The following is a 19,599-nucleotide window of genomic DNA, read 5'->3' on the forward strand; positions in this document are numbered from 1 at the left end:
ATCGGGATATCTGTTTTCTTTTACCAAAGCCACATCGGGATATCTGTTTTCTTTTAACAAAGTCACATTGGGATATCTGTTTTCTTTTAACAAAGTCACATCGAGATATCTATTAAGCCATCTGAGAGGAATTGAACTCCTGATTTAAGCGTTGTAAATCCGTAGACTTACCGCTGTACCAGCGAGTGAGGGGCTGAAGTTAAAGTCTCTACTATATTACTAGATGTTTATATGAAATAAGTTTGGACACGTTCATGTATTTTATTCAACTGGAATTCAGAAATGATTTTTATATCTTTTTAAAAGATTAGTAAAGCATAGTATTACATTAACTTTAAAAGTGAACCAGTACCTTGTCACTATATTTAGACATGTTTACAGCTAAAGCAAAACAAGAACTGTTATTTCTATCTATAGAAAACCAACAAGAATTTCAAGCAATGTTCACCTATTGTTATACTACTACAAAAGGATAGAAAGTTTAATATATTTAAGAGAAAATGTCCTACATGGTCGTTGATGAAAAGCAGAATTTTGTTTTGAAATGTTACGATATGTTATAGGATTTATCAAAAAATGGCCATCTAAGGATTTTTGGTTTGTTTGGAATTTCGCGCAATGCTACGCGATGCTGGTATGGATGTAAGTCTAAAGTAATATATGTAAATAGACTTAGTGAACACATTGGATGTTAGTGTAAAATAATATAAATAAATAGCCCTAGTGAACATATTGGATGTTAGTGTAAAATATTATATATAAATAGCATTAGTGAACTCATTGGATGTAAGTCCAAAATAATATAAATAAATAGCCCTAGTGAACATATTGGATGTAAGTTTAAAATATTATATATAAATAACGTAGTGAATACATTGAATGTATGTTTAAAATATTATAAATAAATAACGTAGTGAATACATTGGATGTAAATTTAAAATCACATATATAAATAATGTAGTGAACATATTGGATGTAAGTTAAAGACGTATAATGGGTGAAAAATTAAGCTTTCTTTCTTTCTTTGTTTGAGATAAAGCTTTCTGCAACCTGTTCACCACGGGTATCGAAATCCAGTTTCTAGCGCTATAAGTCCGTAGACATTCCGCAGTTCCACTGAGGGGTGAAATTCTAAGAATATAGCTTTAAAAATAAGAGAACATCACGAACAATCATATAACATTACAAACAATCATATAGCATTACAAACCATCATATAACATTACAAACAATTATATAACATTACAAACAATCATATAACATTAGACAATCATATAACATTAGACAATCATATAACATTACAGACAATCATGTAACATTACAGACAATAATATAACATTACAGACAATCATATAACATTACAAACAATCATATAACATTAGACAATTATATAACATTACAGACAATCATGTAACATTACAAACAATCATGTAACATTACAGACAATCACATAACATTACAGACAATCATATAACATTACAGACAATCATGTAGATTATATATGAAACAAGGAATAATATGTTTGTTTCTAATGCCTAGAAAAACAAGTTGTTACTGTTAGCCACCATTTGATATTACAGGCAGAAAAAAAACTGTTTTTCAAAATACAGAATATGGAAATTAACGGGAAAATATTGAAGACGATACACAGAGAAAGAATAAATACAGTAAACCTTGACAGATATAAGATGTTTGGATGCTAAGATAATCATTAAGATATAGTGACACATGATGAAGAAATGAAATACATGATGATAAAACTGGTATAAAATATATTGTTTAAAGTTTGAGACAGATATAGTGACACACGATGAAGAAATGAAATACATGATGATAAAACTGGTATAAAATATATTGTTTAAATTTTGAGACAGATATAGTGACACATGATGAAGAAATGAAATACATGATGATAAAACTGGTATAAAATATATTGTTTAAAGTTTGAGACAGGTATAGTGACACATGATGAAGAAATGAAATACATGATGGTAAAACTGGTATAAAATATATTGTTTAAAGTTTGAGACAGGTATAGTGACACATGATGAAGAAATGAAATACATGATGGTAAAACTGGTGTAAAAATCAGTAGTACGAGTGCACAAATCTTGAACATCTAGTAAAGTTCAATTCGTCAACGTTCTCAATCGATTTAGTTCTGAAATTTAACACTAATTGTTAAAGACACTTTCTGAGATGTCGCTGAAACAGATAAAATATAACAATAAACAAGATTTAGTGAATATATATTTTATATACGTTTTATTTCAGTTGTGGAATATTCGATTTAAAATGTTTCATTATAATTAGAGTTATAAAAACCATTCAACCGTAACTCATGTTGTTTTTTCAGAGAAAACTACGTTGGGCTATATGCGGAGAATCGAACCTCGTATATCAGTCTAGACATTTCGCTGTTCCACGTGTAACCTCTAAATCGATCGATTGATCTCTAATAAGTAGACAGAAACTGTTTAAACATAGTGTACAATATTCCTTGAGTTTATATCCTCTCGTAACACGCAAGAGAAACAAAATGATAAAATGTTCGCAGACCTTAACTGAATATTTACATTGGTTACAGTAAATCATTGATGTTTGTTTGTAGAGACGATTCATCAATTGGTTTAAGAATTCCAATCACAAAATATATTTCATTTTATTCTAAATTATAGCCATATATCTATAGTTCAAGTGTTGTGAAATCTAATGTGAATTGTAAATATTCTGTTAAATGTAGTTACGCTATAGGGAGTTATGTTGTGATTCAGCTATGTTACCTATACATATTCACGTGTTATCATCCGGGAACTGTTCAGTAGTACAAATACACGATTCTTTGTGATATTGTTTAAAACATAGCATGAAAGTCCTTAGTAACAGGACCTTTAAAAACGTATTGTTTGAAAAACCATGTGCACATCATGACTTCATTATTCTTGGCCAATATCTACAACGTCTTGTTTCAAGCAAGCAATTGCACAATACAAGTTAAAGAGATGTATAGAATGAAATTAATACACAATACCAGGTAAAGAGATGTATAGAACGAAGTTAATACACAATACTAGGTAAAGGGATGTATAGAACGAAGTTAATACACAATACTAGGTAAAGAGATGTATAGAACGAAGTTAATACACAATACTAGGTAAAGAGATGTATAGAACAAAGTTAATACACAATACTAGGTAAAGGGATGTATAGAACGAAGTTAATACACAATACTAGGTAAAGAGATGTATAGAATGAAGTTAATACACAATACTAGGTAAAGAGATGTATAGAACAAAGTTAATACACAATGATAGGTAAAGAGATGTATAGAACGAAGTTAATACACAATACTAGGTAAAGAGATGTATAGAACGAAGTTAATACACAATACTAGGTAAAGAGATGTATAGAACGAAGTTAATACACAATACTAGGTAAAGAGATGTATAGAACGAAGTTAATACACAATACTAGGTAAAGAGATGTATAGAACGAAGTTAATACACAATACTAGGTAAAGAGATGTATAGAACGAAGTTAATACACAATACTAGGTAAAGATGTATAGAATGAAGTTAATACACAATACTAGGTAAAGAGATGTATAGAACAAAGTTAATGCACAATGCTAGGTAAAAAGATGTATAGAACGAAGTTAATACACAATACTAGGTAAAGGGATGTATAGAACGAAGTTAATACACAATACTAGGTAAAGAGATGTATAGAACGAAGTTAATACACAATACTAGGTAAAGAGATGTATAGAACGAAGTTAATACACAATACTAGGTAAAGAGATGTATAGAACAAAGTTAATGCACAATGCTAGGTAAAAAGATGTATAGAACGAAGTTAATACACAATGCTAGGTAAAGGGATGTATAGAACTAAGTTAATACACAATACTAGGTAAAGAGATGTATAGAACGAAGTTAATACACAATGCTAGGTAAAGGGATGTATAGAACGAAGTTAATACACAATACTAGGTAAAGGGATGTATAGAACGAAGTATGGTAAGGGGTGTAGAATGAACTTAGTACACAATACTAGATAAGAGGGTGCAGAATGAAGTTAATACACAATACTAGGTAAGAGAGCGTAGAATAAAGTTAATACATAGTGTTAGGTGATGGAGTGTAGAATGTGGTTACAACACTGGATTATGAACAGATTTATGAGGCTTAAGATGTTATCCTTTAGGATTTCCACACAACCAGTAGGCACGAATCCATAATGTTAAAGGTTTACTTGTTAATTTCAATCCAATTCGAAATTCACCGTGCAGTTTCACAAGTTATCATTGCAATGAAATAGGTGTATTACATAAAGAATCGTCTTAGAACAAATTAATTCTGGTAAGAGATTCCCAAGGTGCGAATGAAAGAAATAATATAAGAAGGTTTTACTCGTATTTCTAAATTATATTAGAGAAATGTAATCGAAAGCATTATGAGACCTAAGCTGTCTCATGTGATTGCTAAGATAAAAGAAGATATAACTTTATTTCAGAATAATATGCCCATGGTGGCAGTAATGTAATAGAATGATCTGATATTCAACATTATAAAATCATATTACTCAGGCGATCTTGACTGACAGTGTGACGTGTACATTAAATCATCAAATTATTTACGGTATTCTGACAGAAATAACCTTTTACCTTTGTGTGGAAGTTTTGTTTGCTTGGTAATGTTTAGAGCAAAGCCAATTTAGGCTATCTGTTGTATCTACCACCGGGAATCGAACCTTGGATTTTAGTGTTGAAAGTCAGTAAGATTGAAGCCGTCCCACCAGAGGGACAAAATAATAAAAGAAAATATAGCAAAGAATTATGGACAGTTTTATCACCTCGAAAAACAAAAAAAAAGGCAATACATATATGAGTTAAAACACTTTAATTTATTAATATATGTTTATGTTTGTAAAGTTAACGATATTTTATCCTAATTATGTGAACATTTTTAGTAATCATATCTTCTTTATGAAAAGCATTGTGAATGCCTTAACAATTTATTTTGCATGATTCCCATCATTTGCTAGTAACCCTAGTTTGGTGCAATGTGGAGAAAATTAATATTGATAAAGTTAAGTAAACAAAATTACAAGGAATGATTGCGTTGAAAACAGCAAATCCAAATCTTTGACTAATTATATTAGTTTGTTTTAGCCTATAAACAAGCCGAAAACAAAAATAAATTATAAAAATAACAAACAAAATAAAAAACGCTGCACTAAATGAAAAGATCCCAGGATACAAGCTATAATGTGGGATATAAAATGTACCCTAGATTTTGGAGGTAACTGAAGAAGTAAGCCCCACACTATGGTGGGGATACACCGTCTTAACCTCCATTAGCCAGTCTCACATAAAGAAAGAAAATAAAGGAATAGCAATAGATATAGAAATAGAAAATAGAAATTGGGAGAGCAAGATATGGGTGCTGAAGCCCACAACGTCCCACATCCATATCACCCTTCACTGCCTGCAGGGAGTTATGGGAAGGTGACTGATTTCCAAAGTAAAGAAGAAAATAATGAATTGAAAAATAAATATAAGGTAAGAATAAGGAAAAGAAACAAACAATCTGTAACAGTTTCATCAACTGACATTCACACCTCAACTTAGTCAACAATAACTTCATCTCTGAGAAATACATTGCTAGTATTTACACTTCATAATGATCCACGATGACTCTACCATTGCACTTTACAGCTCACAATGGTTAACACTAACTTCTAAACCTTTTTCGTTGTTATCTGCTAAAAATGTTCAGTATAGACTTTTTTTATCTAAGTGAAACATTAGCTAAATAGGCGACTAATTCATTTTCTCAGGTAGTTATTATTTATCACGCATGCGTTGATCACAATCGATCAAGTCTACTAAACAGGAGCCATTTTGAATAAACCAGCGCCATCTTCAGGCAGACTGTGAGTGTCATATTTCTTATTATCATTAACCAATAAACTCCATAATTCCTCCATAGCCTATTTGTATTGATTCAAGAAAGTTACGGTTTGATGAGCCAACAGAAAGTCTCATTCATTTATTACCCTGGTTTTTTTGACGATTTCCAAATCCCATGTAATTAAATTAATACTTCCTACAATAAAAGTTAGAAATTGAAGAATTAACAAAATGTATAAAAGTGGTCTTTACAAATTCACGTTTCCTTTCTAAGAAAAACTGATAGTTCAAATGAAATACATACTGTATAAACTTACAAAGTGGTTTGGCATGAAAATGGGTTAAAATTTACAATTATAGAATTGATTTTCTCGAAAAATCACAAACTAATTAAAGTTATCAAGAGCATATATTTAAAACTACTGCAGGCAACAGTCTAGTCTTTCAAAATTACATGGAATTTATCAGTTGCTTGCTGAGTATAAGATACAAATGAAAGTCTGATATTGTTTCATCCATACACTTACCATTCGTAAGGCAAGTGTTAAGATAAATACCTCGGTCACACACCCATTCAGTTTAAATGCAGGCGTGCCCCAAGGGTCTGTACTCAGCCCAGTACTTTATAATATATATATTAATGACATAACTTTTCAGAAAAAAAGTTCAAAAACATTAAACTTAACCTCAATAAAACTAACATCATCTTCACAAAGTCTATCACTTTTCTAGGCCTTACCATGACTCACAACCTATCTTGGACACCACACTTTCAGAAAATCGCTACCCGAGCAAGTAATAGAATTTTCTTTCTTAAACGTATTAGTGGCCCCAACAAAGGCTGTTCTCCCAAAATTATTCTCGCAATATACAAAGCATTCATTAGACCCCTTTTCGAATATGGTAGTGCAGCCACATGTAACATGACTGAAGGACAATACTCAGTGTTACAAAACCTGCAAAACCGCACCATTAAAACCGCTTACCGCCTCCCCAACTATACTACCGCAACATACCTCAACTTCCTAACTCAACTATTACCAATTCAGGATCGATTCATCAAACTTACCAAACGATACTACACTAAAGCTACTGACAGAAACTCCCAAACTCGCCAATTATTCCGACTGGCAGACACACCTCAAAGTATACTTCACCATTAAACTGGACTACTAACCACAGGGACCAGTACTAACCATTACCGATAAAACAGACAATGCTGTGTTACCCATTTATATGTCATTAATGTTTTTACATTCCAGGTTGGGCACTGGGTTGGTATTGTTTTTCCGCGCCCACCCAGTGAAAGTGGTTTTCTCCGGGTACTCTGGTTTCCCCACATTTCTCGCCATTTGATTTATAGATCCCCCGCACCCTAGCTCTGAAAGGACCTTCTGTCTCTCTTCCTCTCACTCTCCACACTATCCTCTTTCCTATCTCTCTCTCCATATTTTATTCTCTTTCTTTCTCTCTCTCTCTCTCCCTTTCTCTGTCCCTCCTTATGTCACTGGTTCCTTTAAGAATTTGTGACCTGCTGCAGCTTGGTCTCCCTGCTCGTGGTCATGATGATTTCCGTCCAAAGTGTACCAGTCCAGCTCTCCCGCTCCTCAACTTTCCAATATTATCGTTATTTTCTGTAATACATCATTCAATTCGTTTTTTCTACCTTTCTCCTCACGACACATCTTACCTTATACGCGTGTGGGGCTGAAGAGAAACAAAAGTTTCTGAGCGCCCCAGGTTTGCCTTAAGGGTCTCCTTTAAGGACTTTAAAACCTAAACTACTACTAAGTCAGAAATAAATAATAAATAAGTAATCCATACCCGGTTGACCTAGTTTCCAGATATTTTTCGTTGCTTCAGCGTCTCTGACATTTGTGTTTCTTCGATATGTTGCAGAACTTTTTCCGAATTGTTCTAGCGAACCAAGTTTGTTTAGAAAATTTAAATTAATATTTGAACATATAAACATTTACATTGCAAAGGCCTATTATATACCTTTTCCAAAAGCGAGCAATCTTTGGTTACATCAAGATATCTACGAAATGCTAAGCTATGTCATAAAGAAGTTCTGATAAATTCTGTTGTACTTCGACTTCATATCTCATTGATTGTCACATTAGTTGCCAGTTTGCATATTCAAAACGGTTTTGGTGTGGTTTATTCATTCCTATAAACTGAAGAGTATGATAACTCTAAATTTCAAAGGCAGCCTGGCACTGATACAATACCAATAATATCACGAGTTCTTCTTCATCATTTCCCTGAAATATCCCTTGCAGCTCATCTTTAGTATCAATTAATAAAATAAGATTAATGTTCCAAGAGTATCCTATTGGTGTTACTATAAACATATTCAAAGATTGTATCGATCTACTTAGCATGTTGAATTTGGCGATATCACTTATAAGACTGGAGTCGTGATTAATTGGATCAGTGTATAGACGTACAAATGTTCCAATGGTTTGTCTTTAGAATGCGTGGGATTTATGGTAATATTCATAGGAATTAGAGGTAGATATGTTTACCAATCATATTTCCACATGGACAAGTCCTCCCATAAAAATTATGAGAATCTGATTTCATGTTCTTTCGAAAGTAATAAATTGTTCACTTTAGATTATTTGGAAATGAAGCCTCAATGTTATATAAAAATGATACTGCTCACGTGGATTTATATTGTGAGTATTTTTAACACAATTGTAAGCAGTCTATTTCGTGCATTTATTTTGTTGAGAAACGCACTTGAAGATAATTAGTTTAGGAAACATTCTGAAATGAGTTACTTAAAACTTTTTATTACGAGATTCAAATAATATTCAACATTTTTAGGTTATAGAGCGACTGGGAAGGATATTTGAAGTAACTAGTAAAGGGAGAAACCTCAGTCAACAACGCGATAATCACCCTGTGAATAACCCTAATCCAAAAAAAAGAATTAACAACAAAATACTTTCATTCTGGTAAAAAAATAGAAAGCAAACACAATACTAATGTCGTATATAAATTACATGATAGTAAGTCTCATGTATTTTAAGTCGGGGAAGTAACACCATAACTCTGAAAAATCTTTTTTTAAAAAAATTGCACCTCAGGTAAGTATATCATTCGTAACATTTACTTACCAAAGAGGAAATTCAACATCATAAAACAATAAACCTAATAATTCCTTCTAATACAAGAGTAAAACCACTCTAAACCTATGCAAAGTAAAACACTTTTATACCTATACTTAAAACTTTTATTAAATATTGTTGTGTGTATTACAACTTGAAGATGGGACTCTTAAATTATAACATGTAAATCATTAATCGCGTTTCAATACTCATGGTAGGGATAACACAGATATCACATTGTGTGGCTTTCTGCTTAATTCTAAACAAATAAGTCGACCACTTCTTCACTGTACCTCATGTGTGTGTGTGTTTTTCTTATAGGAAAGCTGCGTCGGGTTATATGCTGAATACACGGAGAGGAATCGAGCCCCTGATTTTTTGAGTTGTAAATCCGTAGACTTACCACTGTATTCAGCGAAAGTATGCAATACTCTGTATAATTTGTATACAATATATATCCCAAATCATGAATATTAGAAGCTAGTAGGCCCGGAATGGCCAGGTGGGTTAAGACGTTCGACCCGCAATTCGCGGGTTCGAATCCATGTAGCACCAAACATACTAACCCTTTCAGCTCGGTAGCAGTTCCTAATTTAGCAGTGTAAGACTAGAGGGAAGGAAGCTAGTCATCACCACCCACCGCCAACTTTTGGGCTACTCTTTTACCAACGAATAGTGGAATTGACCGTCATATTATAACGACCCCACGGCTGAAAGGGCAAACATGTTTAGTGCGACGGGGATTCAAACCCGCGACCCTCGGATTATGAATCGAACGCCTTAACCCACCTGGCCATGCCGGGCCATTTCTCGTATATATATATATATAGCTTTATGTACTGTTATCTGTATTCATAAACAACATTACGAATCTTGTTGTCTTTACGATCTCTAGTGATAACGATAGGCCTCGTCTGTAATGATATGGTCGATCACGTGTTGTTTTATAAATGAGATTATAATTAAAAGTTTTAATTCAAATACCTTTTAACTACCGGTTTTTTTGTCGTATTTAGTCCAATTCAGACACTAAATCATAAGAAGTGTAAAATCATTTAGAGAGGAATAAGGGCAAAGGATATCTTCGTTTGAAGTGGTTCTTCAACTCTTTTATTATCGGAAAACCTTCTTTGCTTCACTAACCTCTGCATTAATACCCATGCTATATATATTTTATGATAAAAATCACGTAAACTGCATATAGTATCAGGCTGGACATACAAATGGCGTTTTGGGAAATATTTTGTCTCTCATTATTATTGGTATATAGCAGTTGATGCGATTTGTTAATATAAAAAAGTTGTTATTGCTGTTAATCACATTAGTGTTTTAATCTTACTGATACTATTTAGTGTTAATATGTTAGTATGTAATAATAGCTGGATTTCATTACCTAAAGAGCTGTTCTCAACTGTATTCTCGCCAAGGGCAGAGCGCTGAATGCCCACTGTATCGAATTGTACTTATCTCAGAAATCTATGTTACAAAATAAAAAATAATGGTTAAAAATTAATTAGTTATCATAGTCATTCACGTTTTTAAATCCTTATTACAAAAAAAATACACATCTGTATAAAAAAGACGTGTAGTAATTTTAGTTTCCTAATTCTGTTTGTTCGGTCATACGCTGCATTGTTACATTTTCAACATTTACTCTGTAGTTATTACATGAGTGTGAACCTTAATATCAATATAGAACATTGAGAAATCTTTTTATCCAAGACTTTAGCACCTCATACTTTGAGGGCTAGGATACTCATACCATCAGCATAATTAAACAATTATATAAAAAAGTATAAAAAATTATATAAAAAAGTTACACTGGATAAGTATATCGTGATGTGTTTGTTTTGTTTTCAGTTTTTCGTAAAGTTACACAAGGGCTACCTGCGATAGCCGTCCTTTCTTCAACAATATAAGAGTGGAGGGAAGGTAGTTCGTCATCACCTCCCAGCACCAACTTGCTAACGAATAGTTATATTGCACGTCACATTATAACTCCACCATCTCTGAAAGGGCTAGCATGTTTGGTGTGACGGAAATTCAAACCTAAACCGACTACATGTTCCGACTTTACGCATGTCTATCTCTTTATTTGAAGTTAAGGTACTTTTGCACCCAGCATCTTAACATGTCCATTTCTCAGTTAAATTACCAATGAACCGAGAACAAAAGCATCCAAAACTTAAGCATAAATCATTTAACAAACTAGTAATATAAGTAATGTCAGCTTTCGTTAATGTACTTTTTGTTACTGTAACATTTCAGTTTTTGAAACGTTCTTTCATATTTCTATAAATGTTTAATTTAATAAATATCCTCATAGATACTTCTCTTCATCTTTGAAATGTGTTTTGGGTTCGTAGAGTGACATCCACATAACTTATATATTGTTTTACTTTAATTATCTGTTTGAGTAAAGAAGCATCATTTCGAATGAGAGTTTGGTTGTTAGATATCCAACTCCTCTAATCACTACAAACTTCATAAAGCAACAATTTGGCCAAGCTACTACTACTGCCATCAGACTGTTATGTAAATTTAAGTTTTTTTCTTTCGAGTCTTCAACATAATGTACTTCGTGATCACGAGAAATCTACTTGATGTAACAATGTATTTCAATACTGCTAGTGTGGGTATTAAAACTTTTATTAAAATAAAGAAGACAACAAAGCTTCAAACTTCTTAGTTTGAATAAATTTCTTTGTACAATTAATTGATATATTATGCGCATAATGCGATAAGTTGCCATGTCGGAGATACCCAGTGATTTAGGCTTAACAGACCGTAATTTTGAACCAAAAAACATTGGTAAGGTAATCAGTCCACACCATTTACCGTCTGAAGAGTTTTTCTTAAAGAAAAGTGGGATTGACTGTTACTATTATGACGCACATACAGCTGAAAGAACGAAGCATGGTCAGTAGTACCACTTCTCAAACACAAGACCCAAATTAAATAATAACATGATCATAAGAACGTGAGAATCTAACATTTTGTTCGTTACGAATAGCCCAAATGTTGGTGATGTTTGGTGTTGATAAGTTGTTTTCCCTCTAATCTATCACTTCAAAGTCAGGGACTGATGACACAGATAGTCATCGCTAAATTAAAAACCAATCAATCTGTGAGGTCTTACTACCCGATATGGATTATATCGCTTCCTTACAGACCCTTCATACCGAAGATGTAATACTGTATAAAACAAAATGCAAGAAAACCTAGGGAGTGAAGTACCCATAGCTCAGGACTTCAAGACTGACCTGCGATTCCAGAGCTCCACGTCATAGCTTTCAACAGGATAGTGAGGCCATTTTGGTGGGACTCTTCGAAGAACCAACCTGTGTGTCATTCATACGAAAACAGTGAGAATCATGCAGAAAAACAACAAACTTAACCCACGAATGCGAGGAATACGGGCTTAAACAGTAAAAGCATTTGCGGCCTATTGCTCACTTCTTTAAGCGAACTACCAGTAATCCAGACTATGGGACTGAGGGTTCTTGGTTAAGTCCAGTTACTACTAAACGAAATAATGCCCTGCACTTTGGTGCTGTGTTGGCATGCTATAAGAGTGACAGTCAAACAAGAGTAGTTCAAGAGTCAAATATATATATCAATAAAGATTAGATTGCAGGAATTAGTGTTTAATTTACGTTATCTTAAAACTGAAACTTTCCACGAGGGAAGGCAGACAGTCAGTATATAGCTTCCTCCACTATCAATTGTGGTATCCCAAGTGGTCCTGGCCTGACTAGGTGGTTAAGGCGATCGACTCGTAATCTAAGTATCGCGGGTTCGAATCCCCGTCCCACCAAACACGCTTACCCTTTCAATCTTGAAGCGTTATAATATGTGACCAACTATTCGTTGGCACAAGTGTTGGCGGTGGGAGGTGATGAGTAGCTGCCTTCCCTGTAGTCGTATACTACTAAATTTGGGACGACTAGCACAGATAGTCCCCATGTACTTTTACGGGAAATTAAAAAAAAAAGGAAAAAGAATCACACACAATAATACACTCGTAGCTCTTAAATGTGATGTGTAATAAATTGTTTGCTTGTTTGTCATCAGATCCCAACATAGACCCTCTGATACAAAATATAACATCCTAATCATTAAATCACACCGAGCCTAACATTTTTCCTTTAACAGGAAATAAGTTTCTCTCTTTATTCTCTGTCGAGGTCTTTCTCTCACGTTATTACATAAGTTAGAGATATTGGGTTGCGCCTTTATTTATTTAAACTGAATCTACCTACAGATATAAGTTTAACAGTACTCTCATGCTTAAGCAATAAATAATTGCCTCTATTCCTTAGCTAAGTGTATTCAGTCATAATATTTCATTATTTCACACCATCAAATATAGTATCTCACATGAAGGCGGATGTATCAAAATAGTACCTCATAAACAGTCGAAGGTCTTAAATTAATACTTAGCCTGAAATCAGATGTATCAACATAATATCTCGTATGAAAGAAGATACATGGCTATAGTATCTCACATGAAGGAAGATATTTCTAACAGCAGTTTGGGCACACAAGCCAAACTTTACTGAAGCACTAAGGTAAGTAATATAAATAACACTGCTGTTCAATAAAATGAGAAACAAAAAAGTGTTTTTTTCTTTCAGTTTCTTGTATATTAAATCTAAAACAATGTATTTTTTATCATTTTATTCACTTACGATAAATACTTGATAAATCTTCACACAAAAATTTAGTAAATAATAGTTACTGTGAGGAAAAACATGTTTAATCATTATATAGAATGTCGGTAGGTAGTGCTAGCTATAACTGAAAATCTTGTTTGGTTTCATTCGTAAGGTTAATTAAACGTACTGACATTTGAACTTCCCAAAAAAAGCATTGAGCATACTTGACATTTTGAAATGTGGGAGAGATACAATTGAACACCTAACCCTGCTATTCAATTAAAAGATAGTCGGTATTGAGGTCAGATACTCTCCCACAACTGTATGATAAAATGATTAATTCCTGTTCCACATACTTTAAATATCAAGAACTGGAACATAACATGTATCTTTCCACAGAGCAATAAAACATCGAAATAAGAGCTAGCTTTACCGTCCACCAAGGATATCTCACAGCTTCAGGTTTTGAAGCCCAGAGGAATGGCGCTTAAGAACCACTTCAGTTGAACCTTAAGAGAGAGAGTCGTATTTAAAACCGATTTACGTACTGTATCGATTACATGAAACCGAGAGAAAAATGAAAATATCAGTTATTAATAACAGAAAAATGTGTAATTCTTTAAACCTGACGATATCTTGATTTAACATCGTAAAAATGTTAATTAAATAAGTACGACATTTCTTGCATTTTTATATTAGATATTGATAATAAAGTATAAAATCTGACTTATTCCACTTAAGTAAATTAAGTTTTATTTAATCCCAGAGTAACTTACTTTAAAAGATCGTTACTCACCTTTTGAAAGTATAAAACAAGAATGAAACTAGTTAATTCAACCTATACAAATCTTTATAAACAATACAGAAGTAAACCAGCTGGTATCTTTAACTCCTATTTACTAGCTTTTACAACACACTCTACTAATTAAATTAATCACCTAGACACAGTTAGTTTCACAAGATCTCTCTCAGTTATATAACATAAGTATTTTGCTATGTAATAACTATAGCTATATAGTATGTAAAAGGGTTTCAGCTCGGTTTTCCTAAGGATACACCTTACTAGACTACATTACAATAATATAACTGGTTTTATTATTCGAAAGTAGTTTTCACAATTAAAAGGGCTTTCGTCACCACTATTGCAGAAGATCAAAACAGTATTTCAATTTAGTATTTACTTTTAATATTGCAGACTGAGGGAAAATGTGAGTTGTTATAAATACATATTGCCACGCTAATATTACTTAGTAATTTATAAATTTATATGTTTAATAATTTAAAATATTCTTTTAAAAATTGAAATTCAAACAACACATGACTTAAAGAACTAATGTGCAGTTGACAACATGCCACTGCACTTGTGGTTTTGAATTTTTTTAAAGTTTAACTTAAGTTGAAGATGAAATAAATAAGTGATACAAATTGGGTAGCTCGAGTAGACCCCTCTGTGACACAGCGGTATGCATTCGGGATTTACAACTATAGTGAGCAGGGTTTGATATCCATGGTGGGCTGAGAACAAATACCGCATTTTGTAGCTTTGCGATTAATTACAAACATAATATATAGATCAGAGTACTTCTCCAGACAATGTTAAAAAAAAAACAACAACACAAACTCTACAAAATTCTTCACAGTCAATAAAGTCCTCTTCTAAATTGGTTTCATTATTTCTAAAAATATCCAAGGTTTGACGTTATAAAAACAATAAATATAAAACAAATTAGTCGGTATGATTAATAAACTTCATATTCTCGCTCTAAGACGAATTACTTATTTCTACTTGTAATATATTTAACACATTAATCATAGTTATGTGTTTTCATGAACATCTGTTGATTGTTCCAATATTTCGATCTTAATTAAATTAATTAATAAAGTTAACAGTCACCATCGTCTTACTAACAAATGAATGTACATTATTTATAATACTGTCTTTTACAAAATACAAATTATATTTTTTCCAAGTTCTCGGTTAATTTTAAGCTAATCCAGACAGTTTTCTCATGATAAAATCTAAATTATGTTTTCCTTATTTGTAGATATTATTGGGAAATCAACTTCACATGAAACTTGTCCTTATTCTTAGTCTACACAAAAATCAACCAACGGTATTTAAGTTAAGAGTGTTTTGGTCTCTGGATCAAGGCATCCCACTGTACTTACACGCAACAATCCTTCACAGATTCAAAATTATCTTAATTAAAGCATAATATATACAGAGCTGTTCAATGTTTAATTCTGCACGCGTGTAAATAACTTATTTAATAAATAAAATTACTTTGATTCTCTACGTTCTCAGATTCTAAATATACTGCGGTATACAGCATGCGAGAAGATGGAGCATGACAGACATCAGAATTTTTAACGTTTCGTCTACAGTTGCCATGGCAACTGTGTAACACAAAACAAACCGAAACTGCATCTGTTTCCCGTGATGTCGATTATAGAAAAATGAAAATAATCCACTTAACAAAGAAAACACACAGTAACAACTACAACGTTTAAAAAACCAAAATCGAAGGTCACCACAACCTAAACGGGTAAAATTCCACGCAAACAAAGCTCAGTTTTACGATGTAACTACTGGCACGTTCCTTCTTTCAGACAGTTAAAATACGAAAAACAAAATGTGCAGATAAAAATACAGTTGCCTTTTATGCTAAAACTCGAATCAAACTATATATATAGTCAATGTGTTGTTAATAATGTGTACAGTAAAATATGTGACACTACACTATTAACGGTCTTGAGAAACATCTACACTTGGTTTTGAAAATCATCGTAATTTAAATTACCATTATTTTTTTATCATCAGGAATACAAGTCGGATGAGAAGTAAGCAACAGTAAATTCATCAATAAAGAAGTGAATATATGCAATGTTTTTACCATCAATAAAGACAAAACATGTACTTTGATAAACTGTACAGATGTTAGTGTTTTTTGGTGAAAAGATAAGAGTGGATTCGAGTCCTTGCCAGTGAGATTATAGAGACAAAATTCGAATGTACACTACAGCAAGAAGAGATATAATTATAGAAATTTATACTTTGGTGATTAAAGTTATAAAAATAAAGACCACAGGACAATTAAAGTCAGTAACGATAAAAAATGATTTAAATTTAACTAGACGATATATGTAAGAGAAAACTTAATCACACTATTGAAGAAAATGAAAGAAAACCTGTAAAAGGCTGAAAACACAAAGTAACGTAACAGCTCCACTAAATTTTTAAAGTAGTCATTAGTCTTTTCAATAGAAAAGGTCCGGCATGGCCAGGTGGGTTAAGGTGTTCGACTCAAGGTTCAGCATGGCCAGGTGGGATAAGGTGTTCGACTTGTAATCTGAGGTTCGAATCCCGGTTACACCAAACATGCTCAACCTTTCAGCCGTACCACCGTTATAATATGACGGTCAATCTTGGTAAAATGTTGGTAAAAGAGTAACCCAAGAGTTGGCGGCGAGTGGTGATGACTAGCTGCCTTCCTTCTAGTCTTACACTGCAAAATTAGGGACATCTATCGCAGATAACAATTAAGTAGTTTTGAGCGAAATTAAAAAAAAATTCAATAGAAAATTTAGTGCTTTCCAAAATACGCTACTGTTTTCTTCCAAAAGTCTCTAGGTGTCTGACGGATCGTATCTGTTTTTCAAAGATGTATAAATACTTTATCTGTGGGGGGGTTTTATGAGTTGTGGATATAAAGTTTACCACAATTATAGGAGCCATACAAATATATACATGACTCCAGCCTACGAATCTGAACACCTCCGGAAACAGTAATATTATTTGATGCCCACAGGTCTTACATCTCTTGCTATACATAGCTTTGTAGGATATCAGCTCTTTCGAAAAGAGTAAAGATAAACCCATTAGATGCCAATTGATATCTGCCCTGTTCAGCCGTGTGAATGTGTTATATTGCAAACAGACACCATCAATGTCAACTGTTTGACAAAATTGTCCATTTTATTAGTCCATTGCTCTGTATGTTTCCTGCTAGGTGACTCAGGCTGCCGTGGTTATAACAAGGAAGGAAAACAGTTTTTTTGTATTAAGATGGATACAACTTTTTTTAATATGGAAGATTTAAAAATATTTGTTGCTATCAGGTGTTTTTAAACTCGTAAATGTTGTTAAGTTTAAACGTCACACCAACAGTTCGCCTACAGGAAGCGATTATCATCATGGAAAACTGTACCAATCTTTTTTTTCTAATCTTAATCACAAATATAAAGTTAAGAAACTGCTGTAAAAACATATAAAACACGTTGAACACACAAATATCTGTGTAACGGATAATCAGGTCTGTTTTGTTTTTAACAAGCACCAAATAATTGTTACTAAAGTTTTTAATAATCACAGATGAAATGATTAACAAAAGAAGGCTTGAAGGAAAGTCAAATGGTAATGGAATTCTAACAGTACACCCACATTTCACTTGTAGCTGAAAACTAACTTTGTATTAGATGGAACAAAAAAAGATACACATAAAATTATATGTTCATAAAACTGTGTTAGTGGAGTCATTCTTAAAAAAAACATCTATAATCTTATTTATTTTGGTCGTAATTGTAGCAAAAATAGAAACTTCATCTATATTTTAAAACTATTTTAACATAACCAATCATAAAATAGTGGGAAAGAAGAAATTTAAAAGCAAAAATACTTTAATTTGATTGGTATTTGTATTTTTCTTTAAACCAGCCTTTCCCAGAAATTTGTAGAAATTTCTTGAGAGTAATACACAAAATTTCTTTTACGAAATCGCACTAGAACATTCTTGAAACTTCGAACGACGCGCTTGATTCATATAAAAACCGAGAGACAGTATTACGTGAAGAATGTTGTTAGTCACTTACCATCAGAATGCAATATTAGAACTGTGATTAGCCCTAACTATTCGGAAAACTACACAATTTGGCTAGCAGCATTTATAGATTTTTTAACATTACAAACAGTTTAACTTCAGTTAATCAACTTTTACATTATTATTACTTCGAAAATGTTAAATATATTCGGCGGAAAAATTCAGCTTGTAAGGATGTGCAGCCTATCAAACTAAATAGCTTAAACGAGGAGTAGCACTATTAACGTCTACAAGTTTATAAAACTGTTGTATATAATCCATCATTTGTAATAACTCTTAGTGATAACGGTTTTCATAAATTATAATTTTTGTATTAAAATATATTTGTCTTAAAAAAGAACATTGTTTCTTTCAAACTTGTTACAAAATATCATAAATTTAATACGTATTAACATTTATTTATCTTCTATTTTCAAATTCATATTTGTACTGATTTGAATCAGTAATACGTAAAGTAAGTAACGTAATAAAGAGGAGACTCGTCAAGGATAAAGAATAATACGTACCAAGTTGAATTTTATACACGTCATGTTCTGATAGAATCCAGAGATCTGATACACAAATGTATATATTTAAAAACTGCTTGAATGTGTTAAGAAAACTTATAAGAAGAGAAGCGAACAACTTTTCGACCTTCTTCGATCGTCGTCAAGCTCACAAAGAAAGGAAGAGGTAAGTGACTGATAGCTGACCACATGTGTGAAGAGAGTTGTGTAATTGAGAGAAGGAATGTAGAGGGCGTGCTTAGATGTTTGATGTTTATTTTGGGCTTGAGTTGCTGTATAAGTAATGCTTTGATTTTGAGTTTGTTTATGTTGGTTTCTTTATTTATTAATTAGGTGTTTTTATGGTTATATTGTTTTTATTTGATTTGAAGTGTTCGAAAACGTGTGAAGGTGATTTTTTGTGTTCTGTTTTTAGACTCAACCACTCATTTGAGAAGAGCTTCCAAAGATGAAAATAATAAAAGTGAAAATAAAAAACACAACTTTATTACCATACTCAAACGAAGCGTTAATAGGTAAATACGTAAC

The 19,599-nt window shown here is 32.6% G+C and overlaps 1 protein-coding gene across 3 annotated transcripts in view; it reads right to left on the reverse strand.

The window, feature by feature from the left end:
* Positions 1-19,299, reverse strand: part of LOC143226275 (general transcription factor II-I repeat domain-containing protein 2-like) — a 93,111-nt gene extending 73,812 nt beyond the window's left edge. The window contains exons 1-3 of one of the 3 annotated variants that reach the window (XR_013014532.1): positions 19,072-19,299; positions 14,122-14,197; positions 10,345-10,506 (exon numbers count right to left, since the gene is read on the reverse strand). Coding sequence is in view for 2 of the 3 variants with exons in the window: in XM_076457028.1 (XP_076313143.1) it covers positions 19,072-19,095 (24 nt within the window). In the remaining variant the exon portion in view is untranslated. Of the gene's footprint in view, positions 1-10,344; positions 10,507-14,121; positions 14,198-19,071 lie in introns of those variants that run through there. The other 2 variants (XM_076457028.1, XM_076457029.1) reach the window with 2 other exon arrangements.
* Positions 19,300-19,599: the final 300 nt, after the last annotated feature.

Source organism: Tachypleus tridentatus, chromosome 9, assembly GCF_004210375.1.
Source record: "Tachypleus tridentatus isolate NWPU-2018 chromosome 9, ASM421037v1, whole genome shotgun sequence".
NCBI classification, from domain to species: domain Eukaryota; kingdom Metazoa; phylum Arthropoda; class Merostomata; order Xiphosura; family Limulidae; genus Tachypleus; species Tachypleus tridentatus.